The 23384-nt window shown below is 36.0% G+C and overlaps 1 protein-coding gene across 3 annotated transcripts in view; it reads left to right on the forward strand.

The window, feature by feature from the left end:
• Positions 1–8728: 8728 nt before the first annotated feature.
• schlank (ceramide synthase schlank) overlaps positions 8729–23384 on the forward strand; it is a 211362-nt gene continuing 196706 nt past the window's right edge. For all 3 annotated transcript variants that reach the window (XM_090402722.1, XM_090402723.1, XM_090402724.1), the window contains exon 1: positions 8729–8971. In XM_090402722.1, coding sequence (XP_090258848.1) covers positions 8787–8971 — 185 coding nt within the window. In that variant the 5' untranslated portion in view covers positions 8729–8786. The remainder of the gene's footprint in view (positions 8972–23384) is intronic.

Consider the following 23384-nt stretch of genomic DNA (forward strand, 5'->3'; position numbering starts at 1 on the left):
AATCTCTTCTGGTCATTCACCACTCTCCAAGCATAAAGTCCAGTCTTCACTTTCTTACTGACCATACACTTACTCAATTTTCATGGATGACCTGTAGTTTGCCTCACATTAATCAATTACTGAAACATTTCGTACCCACGAATCCTGCAAACTCCCTAAGAAATTTATGTCTTCATCATATTCCCCAATCCACAGACTTCCAAAACTCACAAATCTTCAATATCGCGTATTATTGAGCATTACACGGTCCTTGGGCCATATTAATTACATTCTTCTGAGTCTGCTCTACCTCATCCACATCTCCAAGAACCCAGGTGGCCAGATCTGTTTGCAATAATCCAGGGAAGATTAATGAAAGCCTTATAAAGTGGAATAATATCCTTCTTATCTCTGCATGTCAGGGTATACTTTAATAACTAGGCAGTCCTCTAAGCTGTTTTAGGCAGATTTGCAATATGCCCTGTGAATTTCCACTCCCTGTCCACCAGAACCACTCCCAAATTCCAGGGCTCATCAAGTTCTTATACAGTTCAGACGAATTAATATGCTAGTACACAGATGGTAATCTCTTCACTCCAAAATGCATACCTTTACACTTTAACCCATTAAATTGGCATCTGTTCTTCTTTCCAAACACTGCCAGTCTATTTAAATCATTCTGTAAAATATAAAGATCATCCTTATTGACTGTACCTAATTTTAAATAATCAGCAAACAACTGAATATTTCCCTTCAAATCATTTCCTGCACCATTAATAAATAAGTTAAATAGCATGGTTCCAAGTACAGATGCTTGTGGCATGACATTAATTACAGGCTTTCTACAGAACTATGCATCTATATCCACGTCTATCTGGTATTTCTCAAACTGATCTATTCTGCACATCCCCAGCTTCATGTTATTTTGATGTAAATTATGTATCGGGATTCCATGCGGAATCCTGTAAAACACCTTTGCGAATTCCAGCAGTATGACTGTATAGCTGTTAACTTTATCCAAGTCAACTATCACCTTATTATAGAAAGTGAGTACCGGTAAGTTACTGAAGAATGACCAACCCTTCCCAAATCCATGATTCCCTACATACACTATCCCACCCTCTCCACCCATTCCTGAGAAGTTGTCATTAACGAACTTTTCCAGTACATTGACCACCTACTCCTGAAATGCTAATTGGTCTTTGAACCACCTTTAGGCAATGGAATTCTTTTTACATCCTTCCATTCCCTTGGGAACATGTGTAGCCCAGTAGAAGTGTGTTGGCACTCCTCAGCACTTTAAACCGCCCATAAAATAAACTAAAGTTCAAATCAAGTCGCCGACTAAAGGAAATTTTTCTAAACCCTTAACAGACCGGTTCCCGAGTTAGTCGATCTCTGTCACGGGCAATCAGGATTTTTCTTCTGAAAACTCGAGTTTTTCGTCCAGAAAACTTAAGAAAATTGACCATAGAACACACTATTTCAAACATGAAAAGCATTGTGTTAGGGTTATGGACCACGAAATTGCGCCACTTGTTGAGCAGTCTCTCCACTGCTGGCTACTTAACTTAGTGATAGCCTTGGGCCAGCTATCTATGGTTGGCTACCAGTGGAGATTGCACAGTCCAAACAGTCTCCAAAAGTTAGATAGGGCTAAAACAGCCTCGCCTACTCCCTATACGGGAATAAAAGGTGGTCGATAATTTTCTTATTATTCCCTTGGGACATTACATAAGCTAGCAGTCATATTAAACAATGTAGTCATAGGGACTATGAATTGCCTAGCACATTCTCGTAATACACGAGCTGATATGCCATCCATACTCATAGCTGTATTGACCTCCAGATTCCGTAATGTTCTATGCTCTTCGACTTCCTCTATACTTACTTCCATCTTAATCTCTGTCATATCTATTACTGTAATATGAGTGGGATTAATCAATAAATCAACAATAGTTAATCAATGAATTAATCAATAATTCAAAGAGTTCATCTGCTTCAGTCAGTTGTTTACCCTCTGCATTCGTTAAAACCATTCTATTGGGGTCATTCTTTCTTTTCTCTGTCGGATTACTCTTAGCTCGTTATGCCAATCTCCTCTCATCCTCCAATTTTCGTTTCACCTTACCATATAAGTCACACTTCTGTCCTGTGCTTTACGTTGCTCATGGGCTTGATGGTGTCCTACATCTATGGATCTCTTAGACATGCTTCTCTTTCTTTTTAACTTCTGCTTAATTCTGTACCTCATCCATTTAATTCCTAGTTTATCAATTCTCTTACTTCTTGGTATGCAAGTAGCTATTTGTTCCTTCAAACATCCCTTTACCACAAATTTTGAAAGAAACTGTTTCGGATAACTCTTGGCTCGTATGGCTAATCTCCTCTCATAATCTTATTTAGGGATGGTGGCAGAGAGAAAGTTAAAGGTTAGAGGACATATTGCTATGGTTTATAAGGTAGTACATAAGATCACTTGACTAGTGAAGAGCACTTTAACAATTAGAGATAAGGAATTTGTAATTTCAGTTTATAAGACCTTGATACGCCCATGTCTGGATTATTGTGCTCAAGTCTCCTGTGGAGGAGAAGGTTCAAAGGCGAGTGACCTGTGGAATGTGTTCTATGAGGATAGATTTAAGATGTGTGGCTTGCAGAAGTTGGTTGATACGAGAAAAAGAGGGGATTCGATAGAAACATTTAAGTTGCATAAATGATTTTATAGGATTCAGGGGAAATATCTGAGCATTTGACTAGAGGAAGGGATCATCATAGAACAAGGGATCATCCCTGGAAGTTGAATAAAGGTGTGGTCAGTAGCCGTGTGAAGAATAGATTTCTTGCTTGGAGAGTGGTAAATGAGGAATCGGTTGCCTCATTCAGTTGTGAGTGCTTTTTCTGTTAATGGGTTCAAGGAGAGGTATGATAGAGAGTTGGGGTCTCCAGTGATGCGTCTTCGAACTCCAATGAGGTGCCCGTGTCTTCTTCAGGTGTGGTAACACTTAAACAAATTAAAAAACATAAAAAAAACATAAAAAATCGTGCTCATAGCCGTGTGAAGAATAGATTTCTTGCTTGGAGAGTGGTAAATGAGGAATCGGTTGCCTCATTCAGTTGTGAGTGCTTTTTCTGTTAATGGGTTCAAGGAGAGGTATGATAGAGAGTTGGGGTCTCCAGTGATGCGTCTTCGAACTCCAATGAGGTGCCCGTGTCTTCTTCAGGTGTGGTAACACTTAAACAAATTAAAAAACATAAAATAACCATAAAAAATAGTGCTATTATAATAACAGACTTGTGAACTGAAGTTAAGTTTGAATTGCCGTTATAATCCGTTTTGTAGTTCTATTGTTGGGCAAATACGAGCGTATGAGTTCACACATACGCCAGTACCTGGACAAAAAACAAGCCTCACCACGACCCACACCAGTCATAGTTCGTCTGACAAACAAGGCTACAAGAGACAATCTCATAAAAGTCAGCAGACTGAAAAAACCAGTAGTCAAGGATTTAAATGCATCACAAGACAATACGCCATTCTTTCTATCTGAGTATTTAACATCTTTCAATCAGAATCTTTTGAACCAAGTAAGAAAATAAAAAACAGAAAAAAGTATCAATTTTTATGGATCAAAGACGGCAAAATATTCTTGAGAAAGTTACAGACTTCAACGTCCATACAAATAAAAAGCTCGGAAGATATAGACAGGCTGCCAGAGTGAAACAAAAGACTCCAACTTAGTTGTTCAATAAGAAGATCTCAACACAACAAAAATGAATGTGAACAATCAGACAGATGTAATTACACCAGAATATCAGTAATTGTATTTTCGAATCGCTTGATGCATGGAAACAACACACAGTGCAAGCGAGAGGTCTCTCATTCTTGCATATTAACATCAGAAGCATCCGAAAACATTGATTATTGTTACAGGCTCTGAGGAATTACACTGATATTATTGATATATTGATTCTTACAGAAGTATCCATAATTAATGACGAAGCGACTGTTTTCCAAATTCCAGGATTCCAACAACATAGATCATGCCGGCAAACAAAAAGAGAGGGTGGAATATTAATATTTATAAAACAAAAATTAATAGCAAAAGAAACGGCCTATCAGTTTGAGCATGCTGAAACCCTTTGCCTCGAAATCACTAATACCACCAATAGACATCATCCCATAATAAAAATACTACTTACAGGCCACCAAACCTAAACATGATAAAATTCTTGCACGAACTCAATTGCTGGCTTTCATGCCAAGAAATATGTTCAACCGAATACCTAATGATAATTGGCGACATAAATATAAATATTGCAAACGAAAACCAGAACAACACTGTACAATACCTAGACCTACGCTATCCATGTATAATCTAATATCAACAATAACATCATGTACTAAAAAAGATCGGAAATACTATCACTGCCTCCTGTCTAGATCATATAAACATCCGAGCACCACAAAACAGTTACAATGCATCAGTCATAAAGTGGAAAGTGGCAGACAATTACTTCACCGCTTTCAACCTGCACACCAAGACAATATCCATGCAATGTCCCACAGAAGAAAAGCAACAGAAAACTATAATAGACGAAGAAATAGTTAACCACGAAATAAGAAAAAAAGACTGCAAACACCTGGCATCAGATATCTTATTCAACAACATTAAATTCACACTGGAGGATATACAGTATAAGAAAGCTACAAAGAATGTCAGAATTCGTTCAAAAACAACACAAAATCCTTGGATAACACAAAACTTAATCCTAGAAATACAGAAAAGACGCTTTATGGAAAGAATTAAAGCGATATCCAAATAACACAGATCTAAAAACTGAATATAAGATAACAAAGAATCGCCTTACAACACAAATTAGAAATGCAAAAAGAAGCTACTACAGAGACAAACTAACCTCTGCACAAAACAACATGAAACAAACCTGGCATCTGATCAATGAGATGCTAGATTTTGTTTCCATCACCACCGCCTCAGAAACCATAAAACAGCTTCATGAAAGACGCAAAACCTATCCAACAATGCAAATGACTTTAACCAATACTTTGCAGACTCCATCCAAGAACTGCACAGAAATATTCCCCCAATCACAAAACGAGACCCTCCACTTGGACCACAAACAAAACAGACATTATGGTTCCCAACCATAAAAGAAGCAGAACTTCTCTATGCAATACTTCAAATCAAACCAAACAAAGGCCCAGGAATTGATGGTATCAGACCTAAAGTTATAAAGAAACATGCTACTAGTTTAAGTCCTATCCTACTAAAATTAATAAATAAAATATTTAAAACAGGACAGATACCAAGTATGCTAAAGACCGCCATAATCACACTCATATACAAACATGGAAAAATAAATTTAATCAGGAATTACAGATCCATAGCAACATTACCAATTATCAATCAAATTATGGAGCGGATTATACTGAAAAAACTCACAGCATACACTGGGATCTTTCATATTATCCCCAATACACAATATCGTTTTTAGAAAAATAAGGGAACAACACCTCTCTTGGAATACTTTACAGATGTAATTAATACCGCCTTAGACAAAAACAAATTTGCCATTTTAGTCTTTATTGATCTAACTAAAGCATTCGATACACTTACACATCAAACTTGTTAGAAAAGCTGGGGCATGTTGGAATAGACAGGCCTCTTCACAGGTGGTTTACAAACTACCTTCAAAATAGAAAGCATATCACACGTATCGGGTCAAACCGAAGCAGAGAGCTACCAGAAACATGTGGAGTACCACATGGAGCTGTACTCTCCCCAACTCTATTCAACATTTACACGCACGATATTAATCAGCTACCACTCAAAGATAAGATATTCCAATACGCAGACGATACAGCAATAATATCCATCCATAATAACGCAAGCATATCCCAAACAAATATGCAACATGACATAAATCTGATCATAGACTTGCTCACGAAAAACTCCATACACCTAAACTCAGAAAAGACAAAATTAATGATATTCAGAAATCCACTGACTCGACCAGTTGATAACAAATATATAACCATCCAATATCCACTTTCCAACATAAAAAATACACAAAACAGCAAAACCACTACAATCACTCAGGTTGAAACAATACAATACCTTGGAATTTACTTCGATGCAGATATGAACTGGAATAACCACATAAACCATCTACACAACAAACTCCGAACAATAAGTGGCAAACTCTACAGGTTAAAAGACATAGTTCCCATACGCTTAAAAACACTAATATACAAAGCACTATGCCAAAATATACTAAGATACGCTATAACAACGAATGATTTTTTTTTTTGTGTACTCTACAAATTAAATAGATTAATGTCGCTACAGTACAAAATGATAAAAATGATCTTTTGGGAACAAAGAGAAAATAACGACCTTATAGACATTGCAATGTCAGAACACAAAATACTGACAGCAAAACATTTATGTCACTATGCAGCTTTGCTAAAACATTATTTCGATGTCAACTACAGGACAGTCAGAAATACATACCGTATAACAAGACCTCAGACTACTAATTATATCACATATAAATACAATAATCACTACGGAAAGGCCATGCAAAACTTCTACATCCCAGACATGATAAACAAATTACCTTCTGAATACAGAAACCTTACAAACTACAATAGCCTGAAAAGAGCTCTAAGGACATACTATGAACAAGAAACACGCACTCAAAATACCATACAAACTTAATGAAACACAATATATTCGTTCAGGCTTCCAGTTCAGTGACGCATCAATACATTCAAAATTATTGTGTGTGTGTGTGTGTGTGTGCGTGCGTGCGTGCGTGCGTGCGTGCGTGCGTGCGTGCGTGCGCGCCCGCGAATTTCTCAATCATAGATTTCGTAGTTTCCCAACACAGCAAAAAAAAATAAAAAATAAATAATAAATAATAACCAACTGGTGTTATCCTCAGATAAGTTTACATATAAGTTTCGAGGATGAAAGCAGAGAAATCAGTTCTCATCCAAGATGTATCATATCTAACCAAGTGCATGTAATGTACGTATCACATGTAAACCAAAGTATTTAATGTATAATTATATGTAAACAAATCTATGTAAAGTAAGTATCATATGTAAACAAATATAAGTAATGTATCATATGTAATCAAATGTATGTAATTTATGTAATAACTGTAACAAAATTATGCCATATAGAGTGATTATATCCATTGATATTGTATATATAGAATGTAGAATTGCAGTTAAACATCTGTAATAATCATCGTTATGAATATTATAATAATATATGTTGTAAACAGTTATTGTTATTATTATTATTTAAAAAAAAACTTTAAGTACGAGAAAGTATTTGTTATGCATAATTGTCTTCATATATTGTATGTAATTTATCTGAGAAATAATAATAATAATAATAAAATTATTATTATTATTATTATTATTATTATTATTATTATTATTATTATTATTATTATTATTATTACGGGCGATTCCAGGGAGTCCTTAGACTCATCGAGGGAGGCCTTAAACATAATGTCCACACAACTATATAACATTCTCACAGTATCTATCATACCTTGCCTTGAACTCACTCACTGTCACAGCACCCACAACAGACTCTGGCAGCTTATTCCACTATTTACCACTCTAAAAGTAAAGAACCCAGCTTTACTAAAAGTAAAGAACCCAGCTCTAACACCCCTGCTAACTACACTGTTGTCCAGCTTCCATAGGTGTTCCCTAGTTCTCCCACCACCAGTCCTGATCTCAAAAAATATCCTCTGAATTAATCCTTTAGAAACCCTTTAGCCATTTGAATGTCTCAATCATATCTCCCCTTTTCCACCTATCAACTAATTTCTGCAACCCACAAATCTTCAACCTGTTCTCATATGGTTCATTCGATAGACCTGCTATCGTCTTAGTCACTCGCCTCTGAATCCTCTCCACCTCCTCCCAATCAAGAAGGAACCTAGGTGACCAAATCTGGGCACAGTAGTCGAGATGAGGTCTTATCAAGGCTCGGTACAGAGGTACAATAACTTTCTTGTCTCTGCTCGTCAAAGTATTTTTCAACAACCAAGTGAGTTGATGAGCTGATTTAGCTACTTTTGCAATGTGCCCCTAAACTTCATCTCCCTATCCACCAACACTCCCAAGTCCCTGGCCTCATCAATCTCCTGGTAGCATTGGCGCACTCGTGGCAGCTCACGCACGTAGTCAGCTTTAATTTAGAACTCAAGCTCGCATTCCTGTTTTTAAAATGTACCATTGTCTTTTATACTCTATCTGTTGATGTAATTTTATCATATCTCTATCATTTTTTGTATAATTCTTTGCCTGTGATACCTGAAGAAGTTGAATCATTCAACGAAACTAGTTGTATCTTAATATTAAACCTTGTTGTTTTGTCATTCTCGGTATATAGTCATTTAAACTAGTTTTATAATATTTTCTACTGAGTAAAGATGAACAATTTTATATATATATATATATATATAATATATATATGATAAATTTCATGATAAATAAAACATAAGAGTTTTGTCGGAAAAATTATTATAAAACAACTATTTCTATTTTTTTATTATACAACTCAGATAACTTGCAAATTTAAGAATGTTTTTTATTTCTTTATTTTAAAGTTTATATGTTTTAAATAGAATAATATGTATTGGTTGATAAAATGCGAGCTTAGTAGCAAGTCGCTGAAGTTGTTGAGTAGCTGTTTAACGGATGTGCGGTTCAGGTTTGATGGGTGTTTGTGTTAGATGTAGGAAAGGAGTACACGATGAGTGACGGTCCGTGGATGAAATTTCATAAATGGTTTTGGAATGATGATGTGTGGCTTCCACCAAATTTTACCTGGGAAGACACAGCAAAAACAGACAAAATACAGTATGCCCAATTTAATGACCTGTATTATGCTCTATTAGTTGCAGTCGTTTTATTAATTATCCGCGTTATATTTGAGCGGTAGGTATTTTTCAAGTGTTTTCTGTTAGTACGTCTAGTTTATTGAAGTTCTAATATATATAAAAAACAACCATGCTTTTTACGCAGTCTAACTTAATGTAAATAACAAAGTCCATTATGGATAAGAAAACAAGCGGTCACTAATGTAAACACTCATGCATTAATATCACCGAGTCTCACCCAAAATTCTAACAGCATGCATCCAAGCATACTTTTGTTTATTATGTAGAGATTCTATAGATGGCCTTTAACGCTACTCGAAATTTATGTTTGTAACTAATTATGTGTAAAATATGTATTGACAATAACATAAAACATCATACTCTTTCATTGCAATATTTTTTTTATTTGTGTATGCCGTGTTTTTAATAGTTGTATTCGGTAGAAAATGTTTTTTTTTTTATCGGTATGAATTATACCAACTATGTGTGTGTTAAGTAAAAATCCAATATTCGAATTTTCTCGGGAACACTACTCTTCAGAAAAGTAGATCTCACATGTGAAAATAAAGTAACATTTGCACTAGCAGCTTGATATCTTCCCCTCGTTGATTACATGCGACACCTGTTAACCGTTGACCAAAGGGTTAGCCAAATTTTTCTCTGAAGAGATAACTTATAAGACGGATTATATATCTTTGCTAAATAATTATGTATGCTTGAGATATATAGGAAATGGCTATTATGCTTGATAGTCAAGCTGAAATCGCGTTCAAAATTGTTTCTGAAAGCAAAACTGATAACTATCCCACACCACTTTATCTAGGTGTAGAAATGAAGGTCTTATTTGTTTAATGAAATTGGAATTAAGGATTTAGAAATAATTTGATTTCAGTTATTATTTAGCATCTGCTTACATATGCAGATAATAAAAACCCAAATCAAAGAAAATACCCATAAGTTAGTGAGGTTTGGTAAATGCCAGATAAAATATGATGAATACAGTAAATCAGAATGAGCTGATGATTTCAAATGAATGCCGTGTAAATGCAAGAAATAAGAATGCATATAGAGATTTACTTTATTAAGAATGAGAACATTTCTTTGGAATATGCCAACCTTTGCAGCCTTTTCTTAATTGGATTTTTGTGAAATCTTTGGTCAAAATGGCTGGTCTAGCATATAAATACTTATGAGGGGAGGGGTTCTGGAAAGTTCTGATATGCACCTAGAACAAACATGATATTAAAGCAACTGATATAACCACAAGAAAGAAAATATCTTAAAACCCTTTAACTCCCATGTTTCATCAAATTGTAATAATTTATTCTTTTTCTTTTAGGATATATAAGAAGAACATAAAATTAATTTTTGTTCTAGGTGTTTATTTATTTGTATTGACACAGGAAATGGTAATTGGCAAAGTGTGGGCTCAGACCTTGTCAATAACATTAGCAACTTTTTATGAGTTTCTTTAAAAACTGAGTTCGGCAATCTCTGACAAGATTGGCAGTTTTTATTTTTCTTCTTAGCAACTTTATTTCCTTGTCTCACAGAAATGAAATATGCCTAATAATATACACTGCTTGGAAAGAAATCAACAGATACCATGGTATGAGGAAGAAACAGCCATGGCCCCCATCTTAATAAGATGTAGGACCCATTGCTACAGTGACTGTAGTAGTCCTACAGGGAATACTTTCCACAAGTGTATGGTAGTGAGTGATCAGTGGAGATTTTGGATCATTCTTCCTGTAGGCATGTAATCAGGTCCTAGACTTGTGGGATGGATGTCCCTTGACCTCACCCGATGCCTCAGTTCATCCCATAGATTTTCAGTTTGGTTCAGATCAGTGCTCTGTGGAGGTCAGTCAAGTGTGGTGTCTACAACCTATGCAGTTATGTAGCAGCTTCATGACATTGTGCATTGTCTCACTGAAAGAGACAATGATCAGTTCTGTAGAAATGCCACAAAGTAGGAAGTATTGTAGTGTCCAGAATGTTCAGATACCTCTTGGAGTTCAGTGCCAATGGCACCAAAAACAGAGATCCTATGCCAAACCAGGAAAAACAGGGTTACCATTGCACTGCCACTTCAAATTTCATAGTTGGGGTTATGCACTCTGGTAAGAAATATTCACCAGGCATCTCCCACACCCGTCTATCTGTTTGATAGAGGGTATAGTATGAGTTATCACTATAGCATAGCTTTCCGAGTTTCCATGTTCCACTGTATATGCTCTTTTCAACACTGCATGTTGATTTTGGGTAACGTGGGGCTTGCATATTGCTGTCCTACCATAGAAACCTATGTTGTAAGCTTTGGTTCTGAAGAATTTTTGTGCAGATAATTGTTCCAGTCGATGCCCACATCCAACATGTTGGCCAACAAATGCTGGTTTCACATATTATCCTTCGTAGTACCATGCAGTCACATTCAGTGAGTGTGGTGGGTCATCCACTGCACTTGCTGACTCTGCATTTTTATCTCAGTATGGTATCACTTTTTGTTAACCATGGATGGCCCAGTTTGTTAACAATTTGCCGAACAGATAACCTTGCAACATGGTATCCTATCACAATGCTCTTTCAAACTCCATCAGTTCCTTTCTTGCAACCATTTCACTTGGACACAGTTGCACTGACTTGGGAGCATCATATTCCTCAATTTATTATTATCTAACACCTCCAAGTATTCCAAAGACTCATCGAGGGAGGAAACCTACTCTATAACTCAACGTCTCTACTAACTACAGCAAACTGCTACTACCATCATCACCTACACCAACACTGTCTCTGCCCACCACCAACACAAGTATTTTTTTGTCTGAAAATTGCATGTATTCTCAATGCCAATTTGTCTGTATGCATGATGAAAAATCCAAGTTTCTGGGAGAAAAAACCTCTACTACCTTCGTATGAGATAAGTGAACTCACCTTCAATTGAAAAAAACCCATATGAAGATTCCGGTAATGATGATGATAATCAAATATAGGCCTTTTACAATCGAAGGGATGTAACATGCCATCATTCTTCTAATTGCACTATGGAAGTGCTTTCTTTATAGAGGCTACAAACACGACTCTCTACGTGGCAGGATGCACCTTGCCCATGGCGGTGTCCATTGACTTCTTTCCAAGCATTGTACATGATTGGTTGTATGTTACCCTCGTATGACTTATCAACTTTGTAAATAATTTAAAGCAACATAACCCCACCTAAAATGTGCAGATTGCATTCATATATATGTGTATATATAAGGGTGGTCTGAAATGTTCTCGGCCTCGACCATAGATGGCAACACTGTCAGCAAGAGTTTTTTTTTCTAAGTTGGTACATCTGTCATAAGCATCCATGTGAAATTGAAATTAATTAACCAGTAGTTTGTTTTATAGAGCTGTCCGAAACAAAAGTGTTGTCTGTATCCCTGTGAAATGGATAAAATTGAGTATCGTGTGGTTATAAAATTCTTTGTAAAAGAAGGTTTAACGCCAAAAGAAATTCATTCGAAATTCATAAAAGTTTATGGGCACTCTTCTCCTTCGTTTTTGACAATTAAGAAATGAGCCGCCAAGTTTAAACATGGTTGTACCAGCCTTGAAGATGATCCATGTGAAGGACATCCAAAAAAGTGTTACAACACCAGAAATCATTGATCAAGTGCATGATATGATATTGGATGACTGGCGAGTCGAAGTGTGTAAAATTGCTGAGACTATAGGCATTTCAAAAGAACGTGTAGGATATATTTTGCACAAAGAATTGCAAATGAAAATGCTTTGTGCAAGATAGGTGCCGTGCTTGCTCACAGCAGATCAAAAACGCACTCTCATGAAAATCTCTGAACAGTGCTTGGAGCATTTTAACAGGAATAAAACTGATTTTGTGCATTGATTTATTACTATGGATGAGACTTGGATTCACTATTACACAACAGAATCCAGACAGCAGTCAAAACAGTGGACAGAAGTTGGTTGTTCAGTACCAAAGAAGACAAAGTCGGTTCCATCAGCAGGAAAGGTCATGTCATCAATGTTTTGGGATGCTAAAGGCGTTTTGTTTATTAATTATCTTGAAAAGGGTAAAACAATAACTGGGGAATATTATTCTGATCTTTTAACCAGACTAGACAAAAAAATTCGTGCGACCCAGTTTGCAGAAGAAAAAAAAATCATCTTTCATCAGGACAATACACCTGCTCACAAATGTGTTTTGGCAGTGGGAAAATTAAGGGATCTGCACTATGAATTGGTGGAATATCCACCCTATTCCGCAGATTTGACTCCCTCTGACTTATATCTCTTCCCAAAACTATAACTCTTCCTCACTGGTCAGCATTTTTCTTCAAATCAAGAGGTGATTGCAGCTGTAGAGGGGTTTGAAGATCTTACTGAGAACCACTACAGGGATGGGATAATGGCACTGGAGCATCGCTGGAATAATGTATTAGTCTTAAGGGAGATTATGTTGAAAAATAAAAATAATTTTGAAATTATAAATTTGTTGCAACTTTTCAGACCACCCTCGTGTGTGTGTGTGTGTGTGTGTACAGACAGAGGCGGACTGGGTTGGTTGCCAAGAGACAAATGGGGCCCACCCACAACTATAAGGCTATAATTTAATTTTTATAAGAAATAAATACAATTTTCAAAAAATACATAAGTGGAAAAAAAAGATACAATTAAAATTTTTGCAAAATAAATGTATATATTTTTTAGTAATTATAGTGTACGAGTACATATATTGTACATATTACTGGCAGTATACAGTAGATACTAAATGTAAATATAGATGGTTATAATTGAATTTTTAAATTATTATTTTTTTAATTTTAAATAAATGGTGGATATTTTAAAATAGTTTGCTTGTACTGAATATTTTACACATTAACAGGTAGTTCAAAAGCATATTTCATGCAGTCCACTATATTAAGAGCAATTCGTTTGAATTCACTAGATCAGCGATTTTCAACTGGTGTGCTGTGAGAGGTCTTCAGGTGTGCTGCGAGATTTATGAAAACAAATTAATTGTAAGAAATAGTGTTGTAATTTGCACATTTATTTATTAGTGTCTGGTCTTCCATCTTCTTGTGTGTGTAAATCAATCAAAGTTATGCCTATTTTTTGCTAGATCATCAAAAAAATTATAAAAATATTTTTAGTGTACCGCAGAATTTTAATAATTAGTCTAGGTGTGCCATGTTATGAAAAAGGTTGAAAATCACTGCACTAGATGATTGTGAGAATCTGCCAATAATTATTTCATGCATCCAATTCATCTAACAATTGCTTTCCATTGGATAGCAACATGTATGATTCCAAGTTCTCCTCAGACAGTGAATTTCTTAGCCTTGTCTTTATGATCTTTAGCTTTGAAAATGTCTTCTCACATTGGACTTGAATAACTGATAGTGTGCAGATAACTTTTATCAACTTTAGAAACTCATCTTATGCCTTGTCATGAAGTCTGTTGAATGCCAGAATTTTTAGTACACACGATGGGCAAGTGCTACAAATTTTACATTTGTTGCAACTGGAATCCATATTCTCACCATCATTAAGCAATAGCTTTAATACATCAAAGTTCGAAGCAAAAGAAAACAATTCCAATATTACTTGATCTTTGCTGATTTGTGGAGACAGCTTAATATCTTCCAATGCTTCATCTTCAAGTCCCTTCTGTGCAATACTTTTAAACTTTGTTGGGTCCAAGCAGGATAAATCTTTATACAACTTTTTGTGTTGTACAAAGCATGAATCTAGTGACTGGACAATGCAATCCATGATTAGGTTAAACACATTTACTTGAAAATCAGCTAGAGAATCTGAGGAATTTCCTTCATCATCTGTAAGCATGTCTGTATTATTTTCTTCTTCCTCTGCCTTAACTGACAATGCCGTTTCCAAAGAGTTAATTTCCAATGTTTGATTTTCATCCATATTCAACTGTGAAATCTTGTCATTACATTTATGTACGAATTCCAGTGCCTTGCCCTGAATGTTACTAAATGTTCTTGTCTGCTCCTTCAACTTTGTTGTATCTGAATCTATTAAACTCCATGCAGTAAACATATCTAAACCACTTGTCTGTAAATAACTTGATAACGCAGCTGTAGTTTCAAATATATACAAGTAAATAAATGCTGTCAATAATGTTTCAAACTTTAGAAGACTTTGAAGTAAAACATTTGCTACTTGTTTTATTTTTGCATCGAACTTGTGTGAATCTTGTATCATTGATAAGCATGTCAATAGATTTACAGAAGTATTGACAGCGACATCATCAAAACATCCAGATATAGTTGTTGTTGCATTGGATTTTCCTGACCATCTTGTCTCACCAATTAGCTTTAATTGTTTCATTTTTTCTTGTCCTAGATGTTTTCCAACAACTTCTATCCATACAGCTATTCTCGTGTATGACGTTTTCACAAAAGTTGCTAAATTCTGGAGCAAATTGAAAAAAATAAACTGTAGGCACACAACATTTTGTTGTTTCAGTTATCACGAAATTCAAGACATGGGCATAGCACCATATATTATTATTATTTTCGTGACACCTCCAAGGAGTCCGAAGACTCATCGTGGAGGACACCTATTGTACAACTCTCCATCTCCACCTCTACACCGAACCTCATCTAATCATCTACATCAGCGCCATCTACTGCCCACCACCACCAAGCTAGTATTTTTTTACTGTAAATTGCACATGTTCTGAAGGGCCGATTTGTCTGTATGCGGGATGAAAAACCCGAGTTTCCGGGAGAAAAAACCCTGCTACCTCCATATGTGATCAGCTAACTCACCTTCAATTGAAAAAGTCCATATAAAGATTCCTCTCGTCATGACGAGACTCGAACTTAGGCCTTTTCCAATTGAAGGGCGCAACGTACCGTCGTTCTTCCAATTGCGCTACGGAGGCACTTGTGTTTATGAACATGTTGATCAGCTGCATCAGTAATTTTACTTTGTAAACCATTATACTGGCCATGGTAGCTTGCAGCTCCATCTGAGCTACCAGATAAGCATTTTTTGGGATCAATTTTAAGATGCTGTAATGTTTCAGTCACTAGATCAAAACGTCCCTGTCCTGTACCATCATTACTTGGCACAACTGAAAGTAGTCGCTCACAAATAACACCTTTAAACACATACCGAATAATAATGCTCAACTGATTGAGGGATGAATTATCTTGTGTTGAAACAACTTGAATAGAATAATATTTTGCTTGAGAAACTTCACGACTAATTCTTTCTTTTATCATTCTCTATAATTTGGATTAACATGTTAATAGTTGTTTTTACTCAGGTATGTAACAAGTCCACCACAGCCTTTACTTTTACCCTTTCCTTGTTGTTCTAATTGTTTGATTCTTTGTGTAGATCGTTTTGTACTGCAGAAACGTGAGGGGTCATATTTTGCCATCAACTGCACTGTAGCTAAAAGTTGCCATGATTCAGAACCTCATTATCCAGAGTGTAGACCGATTCATTTCTGTGACCTCAAAAAGGAATTGCTTGCTTGCCTAACATCTTTATAATGTCTATAATCCTTGTGACAATACTCCTCTGCTTCAACACTGCTTCTTTCTTTTTAATTAGTGAAGATGCAAAAAATTATCTAAGAGGCCATCATTAACCACACTGATAAATTTTTGAACATTTCTGACATGTGTTGTTGTCGATTCATGTAAAGCCAAGCTCTGGCTAATATGCCTGTAGTCACTAAAGCCGTACAAAGGGTGATAGATTACATGGGAGACTCAAAGGCCTAGCAATATGAACAATATAAGCACCTATTTTCTTTGTTGTATGTTAGCCATTTTCTTGGGACTGAGTTCAAAATTTTCCTCTCATACAAATGAGCACCAAATGGCTGAAATGGATGTTCAGCAGAAAACTGTTTCAGATTTGCTCGTGATGGATATTGGAAGATTCCAGCAGTTGGTCTTTCATTTTCTTGTGTAGGTTTATTTATAGGATGTGCTTCAGAAACCAAGTCGGATTTATGCTTGAAGGTATATCTGATTCCCTGTAACTAGTTTAAGCTATGTGTTCAGATGTTGCAACTACAGGTAGTAAAGATACTGGAACAATGAAGCCAGAAGAAGTACTGGGCCTGGATTGGTGAGTAAAGGATGCTGTTGTATTTGTCTCTACATTCAAAGTAGCTATTTCCTCTTCTTGTAACTCACAAGTCATTGCATCATCACCATGAGTATTGTTTCTTGCTTCTGGATTATTTGTTGCAGAACTGTACATTGATGTGGATGGTGGTTGTGGTATTATAAAATCTGTAATAGACCTGCATTGCTTGGCTGATTCCTGCCTTTCTGCTTCTTGTTGCTCTTTGCGTTTCAGTGATCCAAATTTATCCTTTTTCTTTTCCATGCTGGTAGGGGTAATATTTCTGAAATTAAAACTTAATTAAAAATGATCCACATTGGGAAAAATGAACATCTACAATTTTATACAATAAAAGAATATACAGTATATTTAAATTAAAAGGCATAGGGCCACAGTGTATAAAAATATTAATTAAATACATTTTATAAAACACATAAAACAGCAAGCACGAGGTGAACAGCTGACGAAGCACACTCAAACTGATGCCGATGCAGTGAAAAATACTTGCTGTCTTTGCAATGTATGCAATAGCTAGATACAAAGTTGACTCTGGCTGCACGTCACAATCACATGCTGGGATTCCCAGCTAAGCTTCATTGTGCAGTCACAATATTAAAGATCCACGCCTACATAATGTATGGGTCGGCCTCACATAACCCAAATCAGAATTACTTTTTCAGAGCTATTTATTACATTCTTAAACATAAAGTATTCTCGAAAAATTATTTCATTAAAATTTTTTTATTAAAATGGTAATACAACGTAATTTTAGTTGCATACAGTAATAATATTGGAACTTCTATTATATTTTCAAGCTACTAAAAGGTGATTAACATTTTTAACATATTGTCTAAGTTTTAAGAGAGCCCATTTGCCATCGGGCTAGCGGACACCCTGGCAGTCTGCCACTGTGTATGTATATATATATATATATATATATATAAAACTGAAACATATCAAGTTGATTCTAGTTAATTGGATCACATTGGGAATACATAATTTGGCCCAATTAATTGTCTGCACCAATTCTATCAAAGCTGCACATAAAAAGTTTCAAAGGTGTATGTGCATAAGAGAAAAAGGTTGGACAAATTTTTTGTTTATTGAGTTAAAAACAATTGGCTTCAATTAAAGTAAAATAATTGCTTTAAAAATAATTTACTTTATGTATGTATTATGCACCCATGCAATTAATGATGTTCTAGGAACTTATCGATTGTCACCTGCTGGGAATTTTTATTACAAATGAACAAAATCAACAATTACAAATGAATAAACAAAAAAAGGGGTGCTTAAGGGTCAAAGCTGTATAACTGAGAGGAAACCTCCACATAGCCTTTAAAGGAATGCAGAGAACCGACCAGGGCTTCTGACGTAATGTCCAATCCTCACCTTCTCACGGTGCACCCTTTTGGGTATCTACTTGGATACTGAACGAACAAGGATGGGCTGGCAATTTGGGATTTAGCCGACCAAATTGTATTCTTATTGGTTAAACCAAAATAAAAAAATGATGGTACAACATGACAAAATTTCATGCTGGCTGGGGCGTCGCCCAGTTAAACAAATCCCCCCCCGTTGTTTTCGCCAGGGAACCAGGGCGAACAGCGAAAAGTCAGCTACTGGAACAAATCTGAAAACAAACCCCAACTCAACATCACCAGAGTTAAAGATTGATACTATCAACATAAGAAGCCTGAATGGCAAAGAAATGGAGCTAGCTGAGGAATTAGATAAGTACCAGATCAACATAATAGGGGTGACTGAAACAAAAAAGACAAAAACTGGTGAGATCTTTCTGAGCAATAAATACAAAATGTCATATTCAGGCAATGACAATCAAGGAAAAGAAGGAGTAGCCATATTATTCGACATAAAATACGAGGCTAATCTTCTTGAATGGCAGTCAGTCTCAAGTAGAGTAATGTGGGCAAATATGAGAATGATGAACTGGACAATGAGACCTATTTGTGCCTATGATCCCACAGAAGGTTCTACTAAGGTAGAAGTGGAGGTTTTGGGGCTTTAGAAAAAGCAACTGACACAATGAAAAAGGAAAAGTTGGTCCTTGATGGGGATCTAAATAGCAGAGTAGGAAATGATTGTGAGACATACAAAAATATTTTGGGAAAATTTGGAGAAAAGAACAAAGCTAATAATAATGGCAAATATCTGTTGGATTTCTGCTCAGGACATGGACTGGTTATTACTAACACCATATTCCAACATAAAAATGTGCACAAATTCAGATGGAGAGAAGAGGCTAGGAATAAGATAAAGTCTCATTGACTATGTTATTGTTAATAGTGATGTTTTCTCCCTGGTGCAGGACACCAGAATGTACAGACGATTTGAAATTGGAAGCGATCACCATTTAGTCTTGAGCAGGATAGAATTGAATTTCATATTGAAAAGAATAACATGTAAGAAAGTTTTAAAGCGAATAAAAGTTGAGCAGCTCTCAGATGTGAACTGTAGACTAAAATACACAAAGATTATTGAAGAAAAAATGAAAGAGTTTGAGAACAGGAATCAAACATTGGAGATTCAGTGGCAAACTCTGAAGAAAACATTAATTGATTCTGCCAGAGAGGCATGTGGTGAAGTTGTCTGCAAGGATAAAAAAATCAGAACTCCCTGGTGGACACAGGAAGTTAAAGAGACAGTGAAGGAAAAGAAGAAAGCATATCAAAAGTTCCTGTCAAATAAGTCAGCTTGTGCTCTTAGAGAATATAGAGACAAATGCAAGAATGCTATACACTGTGTAAAACTAGCTAAACCAAAGTTATGGGAGGACTGGTAAGAATATAGAAAATAAATATCAAGAAGGTGGCAAAATATTCTGGAGGTTGATGAAGAAGCTTAGGAATGGAGGAAAGAGTGCTGTAAAAGGAGTTAGAGATAATAAAGGTGACATGAAAATGGGAGAAAAAGATATCCTTGAAGTATGGAGTAATTAATTTGAAAAACTGCTAAATGAAACAAGCAGTGATGACAGTACAGTGGTAAAAAACACTGATCAGGCATGCAGGCAGGAATACATATATCCATACTTGAAGTAGAAAAAGCCATCAAAGGCTTGAAATGTGTAAAGGCAGCTGGAGTAGATGATATTCGACCAGAAATACTGAAGTATGGTGGTATAAGAGTCTTACAGTGGCTGCACTGCATAGTTCAGAAAGCCTGGACAGAGGGACGAATTCCTGATGATTGGAGTAGAGCTCTCATAGTACCCATATATAAAAAGGGAAATAAAACTGAATGTGAGAATTACAGAGGTATTTCACTACTGAGTGTTCCTGGCAAGATCTATGCAAGTATACTTGAGAAATGGTTGAGAAGAATTGTGGAAGAAAAGCTTGGTGAAGAACAAGCTGGATTCAGGCCAAACAGAGGCTGTCAGGATCAGATCTTCACTTTACGACAAATAGTCGAGAAAGCTTGGGAATATAACAAAGATCTGTATTTAAGCTTTGTCGATTTGGAAAAGGCATATGATAAGGTGCCAAGAGAGAAGCTATTCAATATGCTGCAGTTGTATAGTGTCAATGGGGCATTATATCAAGCAGTACTTAATCTTTATTTGAGTTGTAAGTCAGCAGTTAGAATTGAAGGAAGTACAGGAAGATGGTTTAATGTTAAATCTGGTGTGAGACAAGGATGTACATTATCCCCTCTATTATTCATTATCTATATGGATCACATTATGAAGGAAAGTGGTATTAAACATGTTATCAAAATTGGAGATGTTAATGTCAGCTCTTTGCTTTATGCAGATGATGTTATACTTCTAAATAAATCCGCTACATGTCTGCAAGATTCTCTGACTAAATTGAATAGCTGTTGTAATAGATATGGTATGAAGGTCAGCAATAAAAAGAGAAAGACAATGAAAATAGGCAGAATCATTGAAAATGTCAACTGTGTTGTGAATGGAGAACCTGTGGAACAAGTAAAACATTTCAGCTACTTAAGCAAGATTTTTACCGAGGATGGTAAATTAAATATAGAAATAGACAACAGAATCAGCAAAGTTTGTATGGTGGGAAGTCAATTGAATAAATTCATATGGAATAAGAGAGAAATTAGTCGGAACACTAAATTAGCTGTATACAAGACAGTGTTCAAACCAGTTTTAACTTATAGATCTGAGAGCTGGGTCAGAAGTAAAACACTTGACCAAAGACTAGACACCGCAGATGTGAGAGTCCTGAGAAAGATTATAGGCGTGAACAGATGGCATCAATGGCAATATCATATTAAAAATGTGGATATTAGGAAAGAAGTTGACATTGTCAGCATCGAGGAATGCGTTAGCAGAGCTAATATCAGGTGGTATGGTCACTTAAACAGAATGGGTGAGGAAAGATTAGCAAAACAAGTGTTCTCTGCCAGGTTGGCAGGAAAACGACCCAGAGGAAGTCCAAGATATAGGTGGATTGATACGGTACAAAGTGCCTTAGACGACAGAAATATAAGATCTGATAATGTTGGAGTCTTGACAAGTAGCAGACTGATTTGGAGGAAAATTGTAGATAGGAAATTAGTAATGATATAATTTTTTCATGTAGTACTATCACATCCTGTACACCCCTTGTGGGTACATGGCAGGAATTTGATGATGATGATGAACAAAATCAGTGCAGGTGTCTAGTAGATATAGAACTGCATTCATTGACTTCCTGCATGAAATAGTTATAATCCAGCACTAAATTTTCATGTCTTGGATAGTCATTTATTCAACTTGTGGATTGTCCTAGTCATCATATCTTGTTCTTCTAATGTCCTCTGATGTTTTGCTGCAATTTCCTCCACAGTTTTGTTCTACAAAATTTTCATTTGTCGCATTGAAGATTGTCAATGGATGCAAACTCTTTGTGTTTTTTGATGTGGCTCATATGTAATGAATTTTTATTTTCACTATCAGCAGAATCTGGCATATCTATGATTGAATGCTTAAAACAACAGTGGCAAGAGAATTTTGAATGGTCTTATCAGCCATAACCTGTAAAATAATAACATTTATGCTGGCTTCCTTAGTAATTTTGTCCCAACTGATAGCCAATTCTTAAAAACATTGGCTATTATTCATTCATTTTTGTCAGCATTGTAGTGAACTGGTAAACCCCCATTCAGATACCTTTTTAAAGCAGTGCTTTCCAAACTTATGAATGTGAAGACCCCTTTGGAAAAATTTAAATATTTCACGGCCCCATTGGAAAAAAAATCGTAATACAAACATATCTTATTATAATATTTATTGTATTTATATTCAATACAAAACATACTTATCAATATAAACATACCTATGAGCCTGTGTAGCTCAGTGGATGTGGCGTTTGCACACCATCGCGCTAGGCCGCACGAAGGAAGTCTTGGTTTCGAGTCTAGTCGGCGACTAGAGGAAATTTTTCTAAGCCTTTTTTCGATCGGTTCCCGAGTTAGTCGATCTCTGGCACGGGCAAGCAGGTTTTTCCTCCCGGAAACTCGGGTTTTTCGTCCTGTAAACTCAAGAAAATCGACCGTAGAACCCACATTATTTCAGACATTAAAATATATTGTGTTAGGGTTAGAGACCACGAGATGGCGGCACATTTTGAGCCGTCTCTCTTCACTGCGTACCGCTTAATTAGTGATAGCCTTGGGCCATCTGTCTCTGATTGGGTACCAGTGGAGATTGAACTGCCCACTCAGTCTCCAAAAGTTAGATAGGGCTAAATGGCCTCGCCTACTCCCATATATACGGGAATAAAAAGGCGTTAGCTGATTTTTTTTTTTTTTTTTTTACAAAACATACAGTGAATATTGTAAAAATTCACTGGATTGTTTTTTTTTAATCCACTTATTTTAGCCACTTATCCATCTTAGGGTTATATTTTTAACATAGAATAGATCAAATAATAGCACCATGTACTGATACCGGCACACCACAGACTAACAAGATAAAATTAGTGAATTACGTGAATAAGGAAATCCCTGGCATTTATAGTTCTGATGCAAGTGATCTGTGCTATCAGCACAGTTGTCCTGCAACCCAAGTGTATTTCTTTCCAGCTCATCGCCTTCATCTGTGTACACTAGCAATAAAACATTAATTTAAAGCTAAAAAAAATTGGCCGTTTAAATGAGTGTAAGATCTATACCGGGTGGGTACTTTGCTGGTTAAACAAGGCCCCCCCCCTCTTTTTTTTTTTTTTTTTTTGCCAGAGAACCAGGGTGAACAGCGAAAAGTCAGCTACTGGAACAAATCTGAAAACACACCCCGACTCAATATCATCAGAGTTAAAGATCGTACTATCAACATAAGAAGCCTAATGGCAAAGAAATGGAGCTAGCTGAGGAATTGG

The sequence above is a fragment of the Typopeltis vanoorti genome, chromosome 13 (genome assembly GCF_054136105.1).
Source record: "Typopeltis vanoorti isolate ZY-2024b chromosome 13, IOZ_Tvanoo_1.0, whole genome shotgun sequence".
Taxonomy (NCBI): Eukaryota; Metazoa; Arthropoda; class Arachnida; order Uropygi; family Thelyphonidae; genus Typopeltis; species Typopeltis vanoorti.